We start from the raw sequence: 18,693 nt of genomic DNA, 5'->3' as shown, positions 1-18,693 counted from the left end.
AAAACATTTCAGCTGAGCTGGGGCTTTTGTTTAACACTCTTTACTTTTCCTAGCCCCTCCTTGCACAAGGGCACGTGTAACAACAATGCCGGGACTTTGCACCGTTAGACCTCTCCAACTGAATCCTGTTTTTTCCCCTTCTGCCAGCACCATCTGTTTCTACAGAGTAAACAGTGACTGTAGACAGGTTAAATGCAAGGACAGGTTTTAAATAAGACTCCCCGTTCCATACCACTAAAAATGAGCACAAAGGAGCTTCGCCTACATTTTCCACTATTTTTTATACCCCAGCGTTCATAAAGCCAGCACCGATCCTGAAAATGTCACTACTAAGAACAGATATTATTTCATCGTGACTATGCTACTTCCCTCTGCGTGTTTATAATGCAGTCAAGAGAGTCTTTTTTTTTCCCATTCGATTCTTATTCTTAATTTCAAGTACAGAATAAAAGTGAAATGGGTGGAAATCTATGTCTTCCCTCAAGTCATTACAAACAAAATGCAAGGTTGTTCAACAGAAGACCATGATTTATTGGCAGTTATTTTGAAACACGGATGACTGAATATAACAAAAAGACATTTGTAAAAAAACAGGAAAACAAATCTCATCTTTAAATGCATCACTTGAAGGCATTGATTAAGGGGACACCATGTGCTGGCAGTTCCTGGTGCAACTGACGGAACAACATGGCACATTTGTTCCTTTCGTGGGTCTTGCCTAGGGCGTGGAACAGCCGGGCTTGGAAATAGAGAACATCTCTGAGCTGCTCTTTGCTGTCCACTTTGGCAAAGTAAGTCTTGGCTTCATTTAGATTCAAGATAGCAGATTCCAAAGCTGTCGAAAAAAGGGGGACAGTCATATTTAAGATAATATCACAGTAACAACGCCAAGCAATATAGCTCAATTCTAAGGAGCCCAATTATAAATTCCTCAGCTTTTCAAAACAATTCGTGTCTTAGCAACATGGTCTTTCAGCTAGTTTCTGTTATCAGCCTTTGGTGCAAAATACGGGTGTGAAAGTATGCAGATAAACAGGATTCCATTATAAACACTGCATCTGTTGAATAACTAACTAATTCCAAATTAATTTTGCTATCTGATAACTAGGTAACACACTATTGTATCACTTCAACTTTTTTTAACAGTGATCACATAGTAGGACTCCAATATATACAGTGGTTTGCACTTCTCAGCTTTTGAGTGCAGTTTCAGGGAGAATTACTCTTCACACTACCTTCAATCTTCTTTTGTGGAGTGTAGGAAGCTGCAGAAGCCACCTGACACTTGGCCACCAAGAACATGGCGCAGCCTTTGTCCAGGACAGCTCCATGGGCCAAGACAGGTTCTATTGCCGTGTGCAGAATATTCAGGGCTTGTTCAGGAATGCCAAGGATCAGCTGAAAGAGAAATACTTACTGGTCTAATACTGGAATCCACTGGTGAGAGCAGCTTCTTCAGAGACCAACATAAGCCACATCTGTTTCTAATAATGCAATGTGCTACAGACGAGGATGTAAATCCCCCCCCCCTCCCCCCCAATCTTCTTTTAAATCAAAACTTATTAGTAGAAATAAGCTACCATCTGAAATGATTAGGCATGGCTTCTCCATTGCAGTCAGTGCTGACAACCACGTCTCTGCCAGCTCAGAATAAACAATATAACTGAACTCCATTACAAGCATTATTTTTAATTCAAACACATGCCAAACTGTGCCACGAGAAAGCCAAAATACTAGCAGAAAAGATAACAACTGAAGCAATTAAGGCAGGCCCAATTTATGCTTGCCTGCTTAATTATATGCAATAACTACATATCTTAGTGATACACATGAAACTCAACTTTTATTATTTATTATCAACATTTAGAATAGACTTCTTCAGAATCAATAATTTAATTCCAACAAGGTTGTGTTCTTAAATCTCACAGGAATAAAAATGGTATCCAGATCTCCCCAGAATAAATGTTGCCCTACAGCCCTGCGAAAACACAAATCAGACATACCTGGGAGAAAGCCAAGTTCAGCACAGTTTCAGAAGCCAAGTACTGTAGACTATATTCTCGAGAGAGGGCAAGAGCCTGCAGCAGGACAGGCAATGCTATGGTATGACATGAAGATCTCCAGTAGAGCTCTGCTATTGACAGCAGTACGCTAACCAAAACAGGGGAAAAGAATTACAAACATTTTCTTTTGATCAAAAATGTCCGCTTATTTCCTCAACAATTATTCCATCCATAATAGTATTGATTTTTTTGTGAATTACATTACTGCATATACAATAAGCTTCAATTACACTCTTAAGAGGAGATGTCGCCAACATACAAAAGATTAAATAACACCGTAACTACTCTGAAGTTTAGCACAAAGGTACAACTACACATATACATTTCTATTTCCTGTTTATTTTGGATGCAGTGTTTCCCTCTTCCGTAAGTCTTCATGGAACTTTAAAATAAGTTTACTACTTTTTAATTTACATATTAAAGATGACTAGCTTTCAATTCCACAATATTTTGAGGATTCCTCCAGACTATGATTAATAAATGAAATTATTTTGTAATCTCCAAATCATAGTAGGTAATCTGAAGACTAGTGAACTCTGAACACAGACAAATTGAAATGGCTGATTCTGATCACTGCATAGTGGCTTTAATACTCTGAAAATGAAACACTCTTACCTAATCACCATCTCGGTGTTCTTGATTTTCTGGCAGTGGATCAACAACTTCTGCAAAAGTTTGTGTGCCTCTGACATTTGATTTTGGGCTTTCAATACAATGGCTTTTCTGCCGTGGTAGAAAGAAAACATCACCGATCGTATTTTTATATTTTAGATACAATTCTGCTCTTCGGAACACAGTAAAATAGGTCTCTGTTTTGTGACCTCTGTTTCTTGTAACCACAGAATGGCATTCTGGCAAAGTGTATGCATGCTATACACACCAGCAGGGGAAAAACAGTTATCTCTGAATCCAACTGGACAACTCACAGCAGAAAGGATCAAACTCCTAAACCAGCTTTAGACAGAAAACAGGGATTGCCAAAACCCAAGGCCAAAGAGGCAGCAGAAGTGGGAGGGCATGCACGCTGGAAAGCACAAGTAATTATTTGTAAGAAAAACAGGTATGAGGTAAAGTAGCTAAAATTGGCTTGAGCTAACAAGGATATGGAGCAACAGAGAAAAAGCAAGAAAAGGGAAATAAGAAACAAATAGCAGTAGGGAATGCGTACAAATGCCCTGAACCCAGACACCGAGTAGACTATTTAAAGATCAGGGAAATCACAAACAGTCCAATTCCAGAAGGACAAGCATCAGGTCCCACAGCTTGAATACTGATCTTCCGGCTTACTGGCATTGGCTATGTTTTTAGGTGTTTTGCCTCACTGAAAATCAACAACAAATTGCTTTTAACAGTAAGCTGTTTTTCATACTCACCAAATAACAAATTTTAACCCTACCCATTTCTAACATGTCATTCTCATTTAGAAACAAGAACCCATTAAGGCGAGTGAAAATCATATCGTTCCATTTTGTAGACGTAGAAACCAGGACACAGATGAAGACACTCAAGCTCTCTTACCATAACAGAGTTGAGACTAGGCCCGAGATCCCTAGCTATTTGACATAAAATTCTGCTTTGTGCTTAAGTTTGAGTACAGTCACCACGGCAGATTTTGAAGAAGTATTTTGTGTTCTCACAACACATCTACAGCTCTAGAATAACACCAACTTCAGCAGTGCTATTCCAGTTCTTAAAATGTCCAAAGAAACAACTAGACATTACTATTGCAGGACATACTCTAATGGAATAAGCACTACAGGTTAGACAACATGACCATAATTAGTTCTGGAAAGGGAAGAACATGTAAGCACATGTGAATGCCAGCAATTATTCTGCTAATTTTTTCATTATCTTCATGGGACACACCTGCAAGTGTATGCAGATTCATGATTTCTTACCTGTATACGCCTTCAATGCTGTTAAGTGCTGTAATTCCTGCTACAAGAGAATCTGCTATATGGTATCTGCCATCGTTCATGGCTCTCTCAAACTGTATTTTCTGATCAAACAGCATCCAAAGCTAAACAAAGAACATCCAGGAACAAGTTTTAGAAGTTGTGCCTGCTCATTTTCTAATCCCAAATTAAAAGTTACTTTTTATTTTCCCCTATGGATATTTACGTCTAGACATAACTAACTCCACTGTCCAATTATCCAATTACTGGATTTACTAAATTACTGTCCTCAGCGGAAATGCTCAGGTCTGGATTAATGTTTCAATACCAAAGCTCACCTATTTAACTGCATTTTAAGTAAAAAAGCTCTTTTAAATCATTACTAATGCTTTGAAACAGTAGACCTGTTCTGTAATTAAAAGAGAAGGACCAAACTATATTTAATGGAATCTTGAACATGTCAAGGTAAATACTATCTTATAGACTCAAGAGTTAATGTGGTTCCCAGAGTCACACATAAACCAGCCTATTCTCTCAGTTATTCTGGGATTGTAATATGTCAAAATAAGTAGCACTAAACAAACAGAACTTTGAAGCTTCAAATCAATGCAGAGCATTTAATTCCTGTATGTGCTTATGAGGGACCTGTATATTCCTCTGTCAATAACATTTCTACTTAAAGAGCTTTTTCTTAGGAGCCTATGGTGAGATAAATGTCTCGCCAGTCTTAAAACAACAGAGGCTTCTTTTTCATGCTTTTGTAGAAAAGTTTGTGCTGCACAGCTTCCTGTGAGGTCATGAGCCAACTGAAATTAGCAAATGTATAGCCCAAGGCAGATGGAGGAAAGAATTCAGATACAATGGAATTCAGATCCTGTTGTATAATAGTATATAATTCACAGGCTAAATTATAAATATTCTACCTGTGCATGCTGACTGTTGGGAGGGAATCTTTCCTTTAGGTGTTTCAATATTTCAGAAGCAGCTGCAAAGTATCCCTGTAACACAGAAACAGCACTCTGATTAACATACACTAGGACAAGCACCACTCCCCTTGATTTCAACACAACTTTCACAGAAAGAACTTGCCAAACAAAACCGCTGCATTTTATTTGCCCCCAATACAGCCATTAAAGGCAGAACAAAACACGAGCCAAGTCTTGCCTTCTCTGTCAATAACACCCACACATCCTCTCACCTAAATGACATTTTGTGCAACTAGCCATAAAACTCACCTGCTCTGCATGTAGCTCAGCCAGGTGACACAATACCACAGCAAAGGACTCTGTGTTATTCTGCTGAACGCCCACGTTCACAGCCTCCAGACTGTTCATGCTCAGCAGTGTTTGGGCTTGTTGAAGTGCCATGGCGCTTGTGCAAGAGAAACATCTTTTAGCTTTCAAGCAACAAACAACAATCATTTTTTATCTATGGTCTTGTTATGACAACAGTCTATGTTTTCTGGTAAGCCAGAGGCCTTGGGGAGAATGAAAACTTGAAAAACAACTGCCATCCAGGAACTCTGGACAATGCAGGCACACCGAGTACTACATACCGAAAGCTGCACACAGACTAAGCACTGAGATGCTGAAAATGGGGACACAGGAACAACTTATGATCTACTTGCCACTATTAAATGGGAACTCAATCTGTTCTCCAGTATGAGTTTTAAAGGAACACAAGAGAATGGAAATAATTGCATTCAGTCTGTACTGAATCACAGCCTGATTGCTTTATTTTAGTGCACTGGAGAGACACAGTCACTTGTTACACCTATATAAATAACTCAAAAAGCATTATGGGCTAACAAGTACAGTGAGCTAACCCAAGAGTTCCAAAGAAACAAAATACCTGCGGCCGTATAATCTCCAAATGGCAGTCTTCTGTGCTATACTAATATCAATAAGCTCTGACAAGCTGTGTTTCCAGTGCAACAGATCAGAATCTTTTAAGGCATCCATTAGTTTGTTGGCAGCCTTTCCTGCAAAAGCTCTTTGCTGAACCAAGGACTGTATTCCCAGGGAGGCAAGGTACTGGGAAGAAGAAAAAAAACCCAAAACAACTGCACTGAAAAATAGAGTACAGGACAGTTTGCAAATTACACCAGAGCAAGAGTTCTAAACTAAGAAAACACTCCCAAAGAAAAAAGAGGTGATGTTATTCAGCACAGACAAAGGAACACTGCTCCAGGCATATCTTTAAATACCTACTTATGCACACCCACACATATGTGAATGTCATTTTGTTAGATGTGAAAGGTAATTTCCACTCCCCCACACAGAAGTCTTAAAGAGGATGACAGGACTTGTACCTGAATTTCTCCAATGATGAAACAGCTGTGAAAACACAGAGCCTTCCCTCCCCTTCCCCACCAAGTGGCCATGTCTGCTCTCACCTCCCAACATCAGCAGTTTAGTTACTCTTAGAACAATTCTCTTAAACAGATTGCAGATCTTGGGGAAGACAGAAGTAAACATTAACGGCCAACAGATTGAGGGCACAAAACCATCTAAGGGGAGGGCTGCCTTGCAAGGTTTCACAGCTGGGACAGAGCCATACAAGTAAATGTGTTCAAAGCCCTGCCAGAGGCATCAGCACTGAGTTTTGGGAAAGGCGGAGGCATAAGAACCTCCCTCAAGCACCAGCAGATTGCGCTATGGGCCTAAGGCTGAAACGGTGCATGGGGCCATGCTAGTAGCCACAGAGAGTTTTTCTGCCTGAAAAACAAAGAAGTTAGAAGGAAAAACAGTAAGCCTTGCAATAATGCACTGGCATTAAAGCAACTGAACTCTGGTTTGTTAATATGAAGAGTAAAAATAATAGAAACAGCTAGATTTTGGAGTGTTAAAATAGATTTGATTAAATTCAGTTACATATTTTGAACAATGCAGCCACAAGACCCAAAACCCTATCATGCACGCTCCCCTTGCCACATGTGATTGTCCTAGAATAAAGTTAAGGATAAATGAAATGGACTTACTGGCAAACCAAAATGTAAAGATTTGTTTACAGAGTGCTCCAGCAGAACACAGCTATCAAATATCTTCTGCTCCAAGATGTACAACCAGCTCTAGTAAGGGAAAAAAGTTAAAATCTCATTGCAAATAGCTAATGGCTATAACACTTTCAACTTCTCTTACTTTTTGCACAGAATGCACAAAAATTCACTAGAAATACAAACCACTCTTCAGAATTAGTATGATACTAAGGCAACTCCTATTAAATGCTGCACAGCAAAATACATCAAAAGTGCAGCTAGAGTGGGACTCTGGCTTGACAGCAGTCAATGCTGGAGATTCACAGTAATGCACAGAAACCCCATTATACAGTTAACCGTGGAAAACAGTATCTCAGGAGTTTGATACCACTGATGCCAATACATTACACCAATAATGTTAATTACAGAACAAAATACAGAGGAATCCAAGTCTTTCCCTCCTCCTTTCTGTATGTTTAAAGGAAGGCCGATTACTCTTTGAGAATCCAACAGACAGTAAAGAGGAAGTTTATGAAATACTTTGTCTCTTTAAAACGTGTAAGACTAAACTTCAAGGTTAGTACTGAGATCTTAGTACTCTGGGATCACAACTCCTGTTTAAGAAAGTAATCCTGAGTTGCAACAAAACCATCCCATGATCTCCCTACAGTTTGTTGCTCTGCGTGACCCACCTGCCAGAAGCACCCCACTGTTGGACAGTCATATTTAAATTACTGATGCATTTGATGAGATACTACTGTAAGAGCAGTTCTGCAACAGTTCACTGAGCAAAGGCTCAGATAACAGAGACAAAGGTGACTTAACCCTCATTTCAACACAGCTACCTTACCAGGCAGTGCTGCAAGCAAACGTGGTCGTTAGACTCCTGTGCAATTCGGATGGCTTCCTGAAGTGCAAGTTCAGCCTGTTGGCTATCAGCAAACAAAAAGGGAGAATGTATTAGTACTCCCACAGTGCTTAAAATATGACATTATAATACAGAGGTATATTAATCTAAATTATGCATATTGCACTCAGAAGATAACTGATTTAACAGACTGCTGAGAAAGCCTGTATTTTCCTCCTAGCACTTCAACAATATATTCTATTCTTGACGATAATAAGCAAGACGGCATCTGCAAGCCACTACAAAAATGCAACTGTAACCCCTAAGTGGGCTTTCAAACCCTGTACGTGCCAATGTGCCAAGTTATTGTTTGTACAGGGGCAACGTTAAGTATCTGCCTGTGCAGAAAATGTTGTTGCTCTCAATTTTGCAGATGTCCTTCCCATCTCCAGTCCTTTTACATGATGCATCCAGGCAGCAGTCAATAAATGCAAACCATATATGGAGATGGGTAAGCCAGCTTTATCAATAAAATAACACTGACCACTATGGCATTTTAAAACAAAAAAAGCTGAGATGGCTTTTTTTTTTAATTATTCTTTTTTCCAGATCATCAGCTCTATGTTGATTTGAATGTTAACAGAAAACCAACCACACTTTCTTGAGAATATAGCTGAAAACAGGCATTCATGTCCACTGACCTTTCTGAGGTCATGGAAACGTAGCAATTGAGAACTGGACACAGACAAATGTCAACTCTTACCCAGCTGTAGATGGCTCAGTTATATGGAAACCAAATAAATGTCAAAATAAAAACAAACCAAAACAAATCAAGATTCCAAGAAAATCCCAATGCAACTATAGCTCTTATCAAACTACATAAAGTCCCTTCTTCTCCTGAACAGATTTTCAGAATGAACAAAAGGTCTACCTATCAGCACTTATGAGATGCAACAAGATGAATTTTAGTTGTGCAGTACAATATATTAACTTACTAATGGCCAAACCGACAGTGCAGTGCAGCTAGATTCAGAGCAGCATATCTCAGACTCCGACCATAACCTTCATCCCCATTGCTTTTGCTTTCTGCTCCAGTGAGAATTAAACGGTCAAAATAATGAAGGAGGCTGTGTGTTGAGCTGAAGACATCTTGCACTCTGAGACTATTTAAGTAGCTTAAATAATGCTAAAAATTGAAGCAAAATCAGCTTTAACTATACAGAACAATTAAAACAAAGGTTTTGTTTGTAATTACTATATGTATTCTTGCTGGGAAAGGTTGCCTAACAAGTGCAACCATGAAATACTGTATGGCCAGGAAAGTGCTTGATCAGAAGTTGCAGCGTTACTGATACTACCCATGCAGAATTCCTGTAAATCTTGGATAAAATTGCTCTTTTTCCCTAACAGGATCTTCCAAATGGTGTCCCATAGGCCAGGGTCTGGCCGTCAGAATTATCCCACCCTACACAGGTAGAATCCCTGTATTTATGTGCTAAGCAAGAGTGGGAATGGAGGCGTGACTCCCACTGTCTGCACTCAGGAAGATACTCAGAAGCATGAGCACTGCTTCCAAATGCCGTGCAGATAGAAAGTAGATGCTAAAACTATGTATTTTCTTCTTGGCATGGAGACCTGGGCAGGACAACATTTTATGTCAGACAGACAGAACGCTGGAGAGGACTTCTGCAGTTGTGAAGTCCAGCCCCTGCTATGGCAGCCCTTGTCTCCAAACGAGAGCAAGGAAAATCCTGTCTGCCTCAGCCCAGGGCTACTGGGAGGAAGAGTTAGAAAGTAAGGCAGGAAAGAGCTGACTGGGAACTCATGGCACTTGCTCAAGAATGAGCTGTTGAAGAACAAGGCAAATGCTCACAGCATAGGTCTGGAACCAACTCTCAATGCGAGTTGTCTGTTGCTTTCAGTATAAATTGCTATTAAGCACCAGAAGTAAACTGAACACCAGTAAGCAAATCAACAGATATTACACTTAATACTGATTTTTAAACTATGGGAGTATGAGGCCTGAAATTTCTTAGGAAAGCATGTGTAAAAAGAAATAAGTTTTAGATTTAGTTGAACAAGGCGGCAATCACATAGTCCCACCAAAATTAAGAGGATTATATCTGTACATAAAGCTAGACATGTGGTTAAGTACTTAGCTTAATTAAGGTTTCTGTACCTTCAGGAGTTTCAGTCTGAATTACTAAACATTTACATGCAACTTACTCACATTTTTATCATCTGCTTGTATTTCAATATAGAATAAATTACTCCCAAATAATCCCATCCTAGAGTTAAGAAATCCCTTTACAACCATTTTGGATGAAGAAAAAGATACTTACTGCTTCAGCAAAGTCTGGATTAAATTTTAACAAGTTGTTCAATTCCTTTTGTAAAGATGCTGGAGTAAGAGCCTTTGTTTCATCGTTCTTTAATAAAGAAGCCTGGAATAAAAATCGAAAACTAAAAGTAAGATAAGTAACTCAAACTGGAGGGTTACAAATATATTTTAATACATGCTTGTCAGTATGTTATCTGCTTGGAGAGAACATTAAAGAAGATTTTGTAACAGCTCTGTCTACTATGACACTGAAACATCAGTGGCAGTTTTATTCTATACTACATTATAGCATTCACCTTCCAGAGATCAGAGAGACCAAGTAAAAGAAAAGCTTATTCAAAGGTACTTAAGGAATTCTGTCTAAGTTTCTCTTTGAAGAACTAATACAACAGATCACTCACTGGAATTGCATTTATCTTCTCACAAAGAACCCAGGAAACGAAATAAAAGTAAATCCATAGTTTGCTTCGGCAACTAGACCAATTAATAAAAAAATCACAACAATCTAGTTACTAGAATAAGCATTACTGAATACTGAATAATAAAAAGACTTCAAATTTCAGACCCCTCCTAAACATCCCGATTCCCACACAATATTCTAATTAGGAGGGAAGAAAAAAATTATACATACCAGTAACAAATACTCTACATAAATCACACCAGCTAAAAACCACAATATAAAAGAACACCACTGCAGTTTAAATCCATACCCTGACCAGAACACTGCACCCTGTCTTGTCTTCTCATTCAACCCCATTTCTAACTCTACTCTTGGATAAGGGGTCCCCTATTCCGCATGCGTGTGTTTATGGAGGTTGAAGTACCAGCAACTGGAGCTAGATCACAGGGGTCTGTCTGCCTGTGGTGCCAGCAACTGGAGTGGGGACCACAGGGCACAGAGGTCCATGTGTCTGTGGTGCCAGCAACTGGAGCAAGTGAAAGTGTGCATGTCAGTGGGTGACCGCTGGTAAGCTGGACTAGGTAGAAAGTAGGATAAGCAGCTTGAGAGCCAAATATTGAAACAGCCGTAAGACTGGGCCAGATATGTTTCTCTGAACGAAACAACTGGAGGAAGTCCAGGCCAACCAGGAGGTCCCAAGTCAACCAATAGAGAGACTGTGGGGCCTTTGGGTCAACTGAGAGATCCATTTGTACGCGTATCATGTCTTTCTGTGGAGGCAACTGGAGACAAGACAATCCAGGGACCAGTTACTTGATAAACTGAGTGTATAAGCTCAGTTATTGGTGGAATGAAGAGAGAGAGTACATGCACGCAAGAGCGTACACCTGTATATATTTCACACTAATGGACCTTCATCCTCATCAGCCGGAGAGGGGAATGGGATAACAGACAGCATGCTCAGCTTCAAAACTGGTTGCACTGGGGGCCATGGAGCTGCAGGAGCCTTGCCATGATCAGGCTACCAGATTCAACAACTCCTAACAGTATAGAGCCTAATGGAACTGAGAAGTTGCTTTGAACTTTTAAAATGTATATGAAACATCACATATTATATGTATTTTGGTTTTTTAGCAAGCTATTATAAGCATGCAGTGCATTCACTGACATTTGTGCCCATCAGTATTTCTGCTCCATTTTGTATTTACCAGCTGGAATAATCAATAAAACTGCACATTTCACAGACATCAAATCTGAGGCGAGTAGTCAGAATGGACGTGACCTTCCCAGAATCAAATACCATCATATGACGTACATGTCTAGATAAAATACTTTTAGCCCCAAGTGCTCATACTGAGCAACTACATGCAAGATATCAACAAATCTTTAACAGATCTAAGAAAACATTGTGTCTGACACTGTGGATAAAATTGAAGGTGAAATTCATGTTATGGATCATTTAGCCAACTTTATTCAGAAATAACATACCTGCTGAGAAAGAAAATACTCTGCTTGTTTCTGGGAAAGAGGCCCACTGCAAGATATCTCTTCTTCCCTGATAAGAAGCACTCCGGTTAGAGACAAGGGCAATGAAATAGAATACAAGGAAATACATTTTATCAGACACTCTACACTTTTGCTTTATAAAGTTTTATGAGATATTATAGCTCAAAGCATGAAAGGAAACTAGGAGACAACTTAATAAATAATGAAATCTGCTACATCAAATTTAGTAATTCAAATGATTTCACACACTTTAGTTGTAATCTTCAACCTGCAGAGATGGTAGTCAATATGAATGTTACCCTAAATACACGTGAAAACCCAAAGAAAAACAGCAGACAGAAAAGTTGAGGTTGACATATTCAAATGGCTTTGTTCCTTTCTTCTGAAGATAGTCACAATGAAATGAACTGGCACTTTGGCCACATATATCACTCCAGAAAACAGCTGCTCTGCAAGAGCAGACAGAAGTTTATTCCATGGAAAGACAGCAACCACAGCATACAGCCAGATTCCAAAGGCTGTTAACTGACTCATGCTGTAGCAGAGCATGCACAAGCACAAGTTTATATAAAGACTGTTTAGGAAGTACGTTTTAAATATATGGATACACAAAATGCTTCTAGGATTATTCTTACAGTGGAGCACCTCTCTACCAGGTGAAAAGTGTCAGTATTTGCTTCTCATTTTTGATGTAAATAGACGCGAGTTTTTTTATTTGGAGAAGGGCGAAAAGAGAAACCAAAAACATTAAGCTCAACTTTTTCCTTGTTGGAAGCAAGAGTGACCTCTCCAACAGCTTTAGCACATCAGAGACTAGCACAACCAGAGAAGACATTCAGCAGCGGGCGGTACTGAAGGAAACCGTGGGCAGCATCTGGCCTTTAGCCTGCGATTCCCTAAAAGGACAGGGTACTGGCCATCTACAAGACACGGAGCAGAACTGTTGCCATTTACAAGTGTTACCACATGGTGGCACCAAGGAAATGGAGAGGCCACCCAGCTCTGCCAGTGTATGAGGCTTAAAAAAAATACAAGATTACAGTACACTACATCTCAATATCGCAGCTGAAGACGTTAGTGATAGGACATGCATGGGGCCCAGATGAGCATTTGTGGAGTTTGGGAGGTTTAACAGGAGTAGCATCTTGAGCTGGACAAAGCTTAAGTTTACTCTGATGTGTATAGAAGTAATCTGAAATAAGACTAATTCTCTTACGAATTGGGAAAGACTTTAATATTAATATATCACCTTAAAGGTACATCAAGTTCTTCTTTCTCCATTTTCCCCTCCAGTTCCTCTGTATTTGTCAGTTCCATATCACTCTCATCAATTCCATTTTTTTTCTCATCGTTTTGAAAGTACTGCTGAAGTGCAGTGCAAAGTTTATAGACCTGACTAAAAGAAAGCTTATTGTATGCCAAGATCATATGGCGCAGAAACAGACCTGCAAAGGAAAACATCTGTTATGACAACTGTCTGTAAGGGTGCTGTTTCAGAGAGGAGACTAGAAATCGTAATAAGCAGAAGCTTAAATCACATTAAATTTTACTTAAGTGTCTCATCTCAGCCTACCAATTGATAAAAGTCAATTTTGCAGGATGTAAATCTGGTATTAATTAGTGGCAAATCTAACAGACTATCTGATCACAGAAAAATTGTTAAGATTGGTAAAAACTGCACAATACACAAAGTTATTGGTTAATATGAAACATCTGAGCAAGAGAAAAATCATATTATGCAATCTCTACACCTCCCCAAAGAGAAAAAAAAAAGCTGTATCCTGAATGAATTACATCAGTGATAGATACCACATCAAATATAGTGTATGGATAACAATTAGTTACCTACTACACTTGTTTTATGAACTTCCGGCTCTGTCCCTGTAAATGAATCTGAAAGGTCATCAAAAAATTGTTCCATATCTTTCAATTCTCCTTCTGCCATAAGTTTTAACCTAAACAGGGAAAGTAAACCACATTTTTTTTTAGGATATTAACAATATGCATCAAATAAAATATTCTTCTATTTCAGGTATAGATGAGTGAAGAGAAACAGAACCAAGTGGTAGCTAATTCATGACGCCCAGAATATTTTTATACATGAGCCAAATCAAAATGTATTGAATATTAATAATAAGCAAAATAATAATCAGGTTTGGTTTTTTTTTTCTTTTTTAAACAGATCTTTTAATAAAGAGAACAATTAGAAAATATTGTTCTTCTTTCGATGAAACAGTTAGGAACCCAAAATAGACTGGTTTTTTAAACTGTTGCTGTTTAGCAAGTTAGCTTTAGTGAGTTAGTTAGATCTTCCGTATCACAGCAACCTTAAAACTCGGACGCTTGGCTTGTGCGCCTTTCAGAATGTATTGATGAAAACTAAGAAAACTGCAGAAGTACATTTTTGCTCCCAAACGTATGACATTTTAACTATACATTTACACATTTCAGAGCACTTCTCCACAGAGACCAGAGTAGATATGGGTAGCGCAGAGCACGCATGTAACAGCTCACCCATCTTTCACAGAAATACTGGCTGTGGAGTTTTCACGTTTGCAGTACAGGATACAGAAACCACACGAGGGAAGGGATTCACTGAACGACGCAAGCCTTTCCTCGGCCTCCAGCCGCAGGGAAGCCTGCCTCGCTGCGACTTCGTGCCTCCCTCCACAGCGGGGGCCGGGGCCCTCAGCCGGTCTCCTCTCCTCTCCTCTCCTCTTCCCTCGCCTCGCCTCGCCTCCCCTCCCCGATGGCAGGGACACGGTTTAAGGGTTTCCCGAGGGCGGGCCGCGGCCCCGGCGCCCACCTGATGTGCACGGAGCTGGCCAGGTGCGAGCAGGACTCCTCGATGGCCTTGAGCAGTCGCGACAGCGGCATGTCAGGGCCCTGGGGAGGAGAGCGATATGTCGCGACAGGCCACAACACAAGCGGCCCCCTGGGGTCGCCTTCCCTCCCCCTCGGGGCCCGTCCCCGACCTGCAGCAGCGGCAGCAGTAGCCGGTTGAGCCGCCGCCGCTCCAGCAGGCCGAGCTGCGCGCCGGCGCGGCCCAGCTCGCTCAGGAGCACCAGCAGCGCCATCTTGTAGGGGGTGACCCAGTCCTTGATGCCGAAGACATTGGCATGCACCACACCGTTCGTCATCATCGGGTTGAAGTAGAGGCTCTCGTGCACGCTCGCCATGGCGGCAACCGGCCGCCACCGGCCGCCCGCCCCGTCGCCCGGGAAACCGGGCTCGCCCGCCGGCCAATCGCCGCCGCCGTCGCCATGACGCGAGCAGCGCCGCGGCCAATCGGAGGAGGGGCTGTGCGGCGTCACAGCGGGGCCGGTTGTCGGCCCGAGCCCAGGAGAAGCGTTCCGGGGAGAGAAGGATCCGCGCGGCGCCGCCTGGAGGTAAGCGGGCGAACGGCGGGGGCGGCCGCGCAGGGCGGTCGGGCGTGCTGCGCTGCACCGCACCGCACCGCACCGCACCGCACCGCACCGCAGCCGTCCACCAGGCTGTGGACTGTGGCGAGCTACGGCCAGCGTCTTGCGTGGGCTGAGCCGCGGCCCGTTAACAGCCGCAGGCCAGCGGCTGGTCACGGCTCCTCCACCGGCACCGGCCTCCGCGCCGCTCCCGACGCAGGGACCGCGGCCGGCGGCTCGGTGGGGCCTGCCACGGAAGAGTCAAGGAGGGGATTCGCCGGGCAAAACGGGGAGACGTGACCCGGGCTCTGATGCGAGCGTTTGCTTGGGGCGGGCGGAGAACACCGGGGAGTGAATTCGCTCCTGTTCGATTGGGTTTCTTGCAAATTAATTGTGATGAGATAAAGATACTTCCACACATAAGTTTTTGTTTTCTCAACGATTTGTTGAAGTACTTCATTAAGGCATCGTGTTCCCAAAGAAGACACTCCCGTTATTGTAATAGTTCTAATTTTTGTAAGCGAGAGCAACCCAAAACTCAGTATTATTATAGATCTGCATGTCCCCGGGGATTTCAGTTGAGTTCCTCCTGATTCTCGTGCCTGGGGGTGGTGAGAGGAGGAAGAGGCGAACCAAGCGTGGAGTAATTTTCTAGAATACATTTACATTTAAGAAACTTAATGTTGTAGTTAGTTGTCGCTGGCATAATTAATGATAGCTTCCTAGCCCTCAATGAACTAATACTCATCAAACTATATCTGAATATAAACCCCGGGAAAAAACCCACAGCTATTATGTTACAAAGGTCAACTTGCTGACATTTCCTGAAAATAAAGTATGACGGTGCGGGCAGAAACACCAAAATGGTGGAGTGGCTTGGCGGGGAGGGGCGGGAGATGAGATAAAGGCCGGGCTGCAGCCAACATGTGCAGAACTTGGAGGAAAAAGGAAATGACAGGCATCTGGTTCTGACATTTCCATGTAATTCTCTGAAGCCAACGTGCGAACTCTGCTGACAATCCTGCAGGGTGTGGTACAGAGAACATTTAGACTATGGTTTTTAAGCATATTTAAATAAACTCGCACACCTAAAACCCAGCTCTCTAAATAAGCAGCAAGAGATTATTTTGGTCATATTAAATTCAAGATTAGGTGATGCAATTGAGTAAGAAATCTTTTATCTTAGCAAAACTAGGCTCAAGCCCAAGTGACGTGCCTGAGCTTATAACGTATGAAACAGCTACCGTCTGGGTTTTGGGGATATTTAGCGCAATGCCGAATCTGTTGAACTGAGTCTCTGTAATCTGAAAACCTTCACAAAGCTACTTCCAAAGTACCGTGCCTCTCTGGTATAAAAAGTGAATACTGTAACGATTCTTCCTATAGGTATTAATATCCAATCTGAAATTCCCAAATAAAGCCCAGCTTTTTTTTTTTTTTAAACTTTACTACAAAATTTTGCAAATTGTTACATGAAAAACAAATTAATATTCCTGGTAAGAATCACTTCTCTACCTCGCTCTCTCATGATGTGTAAAACCTTGGGGGATTACCAAGCTGCAGCGAGTCATCATCACTTGTTATTTCATGGCAGAAGTAAATGGGACATCTAGCATTAATAGATTTAAATCTTTTAATGCTTCTTTGGCACAATCCAGAAGGCTCAGTGAGGGCAAGTCTTTTATTAATAGAACCTCTGCAAATGCTTCTTTTCAGCCACAGAGTAGCTGGCGGAGTTAAAGATCCTTGTTTAAAAACAGTCTATGTGGTTACAATTTAGACACGCTACTGCGTTAAAAGTGATCTCAGATCACATGTTATGAAGATGATTCATCAAGATCTGCCCAAATTAAGGCGGGAGTGGCAACTGCAGCTGCCAGCACAGTCACCAGATCTCGGCTCTGTCAGGCCCACGTTACTCCCTAAAACATCTGTGTTTGGGAGGATTTCTTGTTGGCAAGCCCTTAACAGAGCTAAAGGAAAAATTTTAGACTTTGCTTGGTTTGGCTCACCTGTGGGACAGAGCTTTTACCCTGCTTACAGCGACTGCATGAGAAGCTCTCCTGTTTTAATGTAAGATTATTAACAAGAATATGTGTATAATTTGGTACTTCAAGGGTGACTCTCTGAACCAACAGAGTTTAGGTGACAGAAGTTTTTAAAAAAACAGACTGTACTGATATTTCTTAAGGTGTCTTAAAGCAATCTCTTGCATAAGAAATGTGGGAAATGTGCCATTGCTTGTTCCAACATTGTATTCACAAGGCTTTTCTACTATCTTTTCAGTTGCTTTGACTAAAATTGCAAGCTATTATTGGGGAAAAAAGCACCATTTTTTATTAAATAATGTGTAAAAGTTCATAGCATATCAAAAGCTTGTCGAGGAGCATAAGAATTTCCAAAAAGAGATGACCTGATTTTGAATTAAGATATGGTGTCAGGGCAGAAGTTGGACTGCATGAAGTATCTGCTCTTGATGCTAACACTGCCAAGACTGTGCCATTTTCGTGGCAATTACATACTGATTTTTTTGGACTCAGTTCTTGTATCTGGCTTGCTCTAAAAATAGATCCTTTCTGCAGAAATTAGTAAAGATTGCATGCAAGCTTTTGTATGGGTAGATTTGATTTGTGGTCAAAATTTATTTTCAGCCACTTTTGTCTGTCCCTCTTTTTGGCAAAGGCCTCCTTTGTTCTTGGCCCTGTGTGCTCTTATGTAAAGCTTTCCTGAAGACTCAGTCAGGTTTGTATTGTTGGGGTTTCTTTAATGTAATCTTCTGGTTAAAAGCTTTCAGTTCTTACAACCTATGTTTGGTTTTTTTAATGTATCCCACTCATAGCGTAGAGAAAATAATAACGGGATCTAGAAGCTAGCTGAAACTGGAATTTTAAAATAATAAACCTTCTATTATTTAAAGCTTATCACCAAAGGGCTTGGTAGAATAATCACCACTTTGGCCTTTTGCCTACAGCACCGAGGCTTTTAACTACCTTTGTGACAAACCACTGCTTGTACGCAGAGGTGCCAAAACACCTGCATTTTGGCAGGTGTCAGATCCGCCCCCAGACCCGCGGGGGCACAGGGCTGCTGCCCGACCCCTTTACTCCCCACTGAGCGGATGACAGCCGCCTTCGTTACGCTGGCATGTACTTCTGCTTAAATACACAGAAAAACCGCAAATCACCCACAACCGTGAGGTAAAAGTCCTCTCTTATTTCAGTGACATCACTATTTACGCACTTACAGCTGTCAGTGGCCCCTTC

General features: G+C 41.3%; 1 protein-coding gene across 3 annotated transcripts; it reads right to left on the bottom strand.

The window, feature by feature from the left end:
- Positions 1 to 513: 513 nt before the first annotated feature.
- ANAPC5 (anaphase promoting complex subunit 5) lies at positions 514 to 15,278 on the bottom strand. Of its 3 annotated transcripts, XM_049806232.1 has the most exons (17): positions 15,005 to 15,278; positions 14,836 to 14,915; positions 13,875 to 13,984; positions 13,279 to 13,474; positions 12,012 to 12,078; positions 10,125 to 10,226; positions 8,778 to 8,968; positions 7,786 to 7,867; positions 6,939 to 7,028; positions 5,810 to 5,991; positions 5,194 to 5,329; positions 4,882 to 4,956; positions 3,962 to 4,083; positions 2,679 to 2,786; positions 2,004 to 2,151; positions 1,236 to 1,398; positions 514 to 835 (listed from the first exon to the last, which is right to left on the bottom strand). In XM_049806232.1, the coding sequence occupies exons 1-17, from the start codon at positions 15,206 to 15,208 to the stop codon at positions 621 to 623; spliced, it is 2,271 nt and encodes a 756-aa protein (XP_049662189.1). In that variant the 5' UTR covers positions 15,209 to 15,278; the 3' UTR covers positions 514 to 620. The 3 variants fall into 3 exon arrangements, with proteins under 3 accessions (XP_049662189.1, XP_049662190.1, XP_049662191.1); XM_049806233.1 differs by lacking the exons at positions 14,836 to 14,915; positions 15,005 to 15,278 and adding an exon at positions 14,544 to 14,811; XM_049806234.1 differs by lacking the exons at positions 13,279 to 13,474; positions 13,875 to 13,984.
- Positions 15,279 to 18,693: the final 3,415 nt, after the last annotated feature.

The sequence above is a fragment of the Accipiter gentilis genome, chromosome 7 (assembly GCF_929443795.1).
Source record: "Accipiter gentilis chromosome 7, bAccGen1.1, whole genome shotgun sequence".
NCBI classification, from domain to species: Eukaryota; Metazoa; Chordata; class Aves; order Accipitriformes; family Accipitridae; genus Astur; species Astur gentilis.
Note: the sequence above shows the minus strand (reverse complement) of the source record. Positions and strands in the feature narration are given on the sequence as shown.

Excerpts from the sequence above, each read along its gene's own strand:
- ANAPC5 (XM_049806232.1), bottom strand. The coding sequence starts at position 15,208 with ATGGCGAGCGTGCACGAGAGCCTCTACTTCAACCCGATGATGACGAAC. Across the intron at positions 10,227-12,011 it reads AGTATTTTCTTTCTCAGCAG|GCTTCTTTATTAAAGAACGA; the intron begins GTATGTTATTTC and ends TTTTTATTCCAG. Across the intron at positions 2,152-2,678 it reads AACACCGAGATGGTGATTAG|CGTACTGCTGTCAATAGCAG; the intron begins GTAAGAGTGTTT and ends TGTTTTGGTTAG.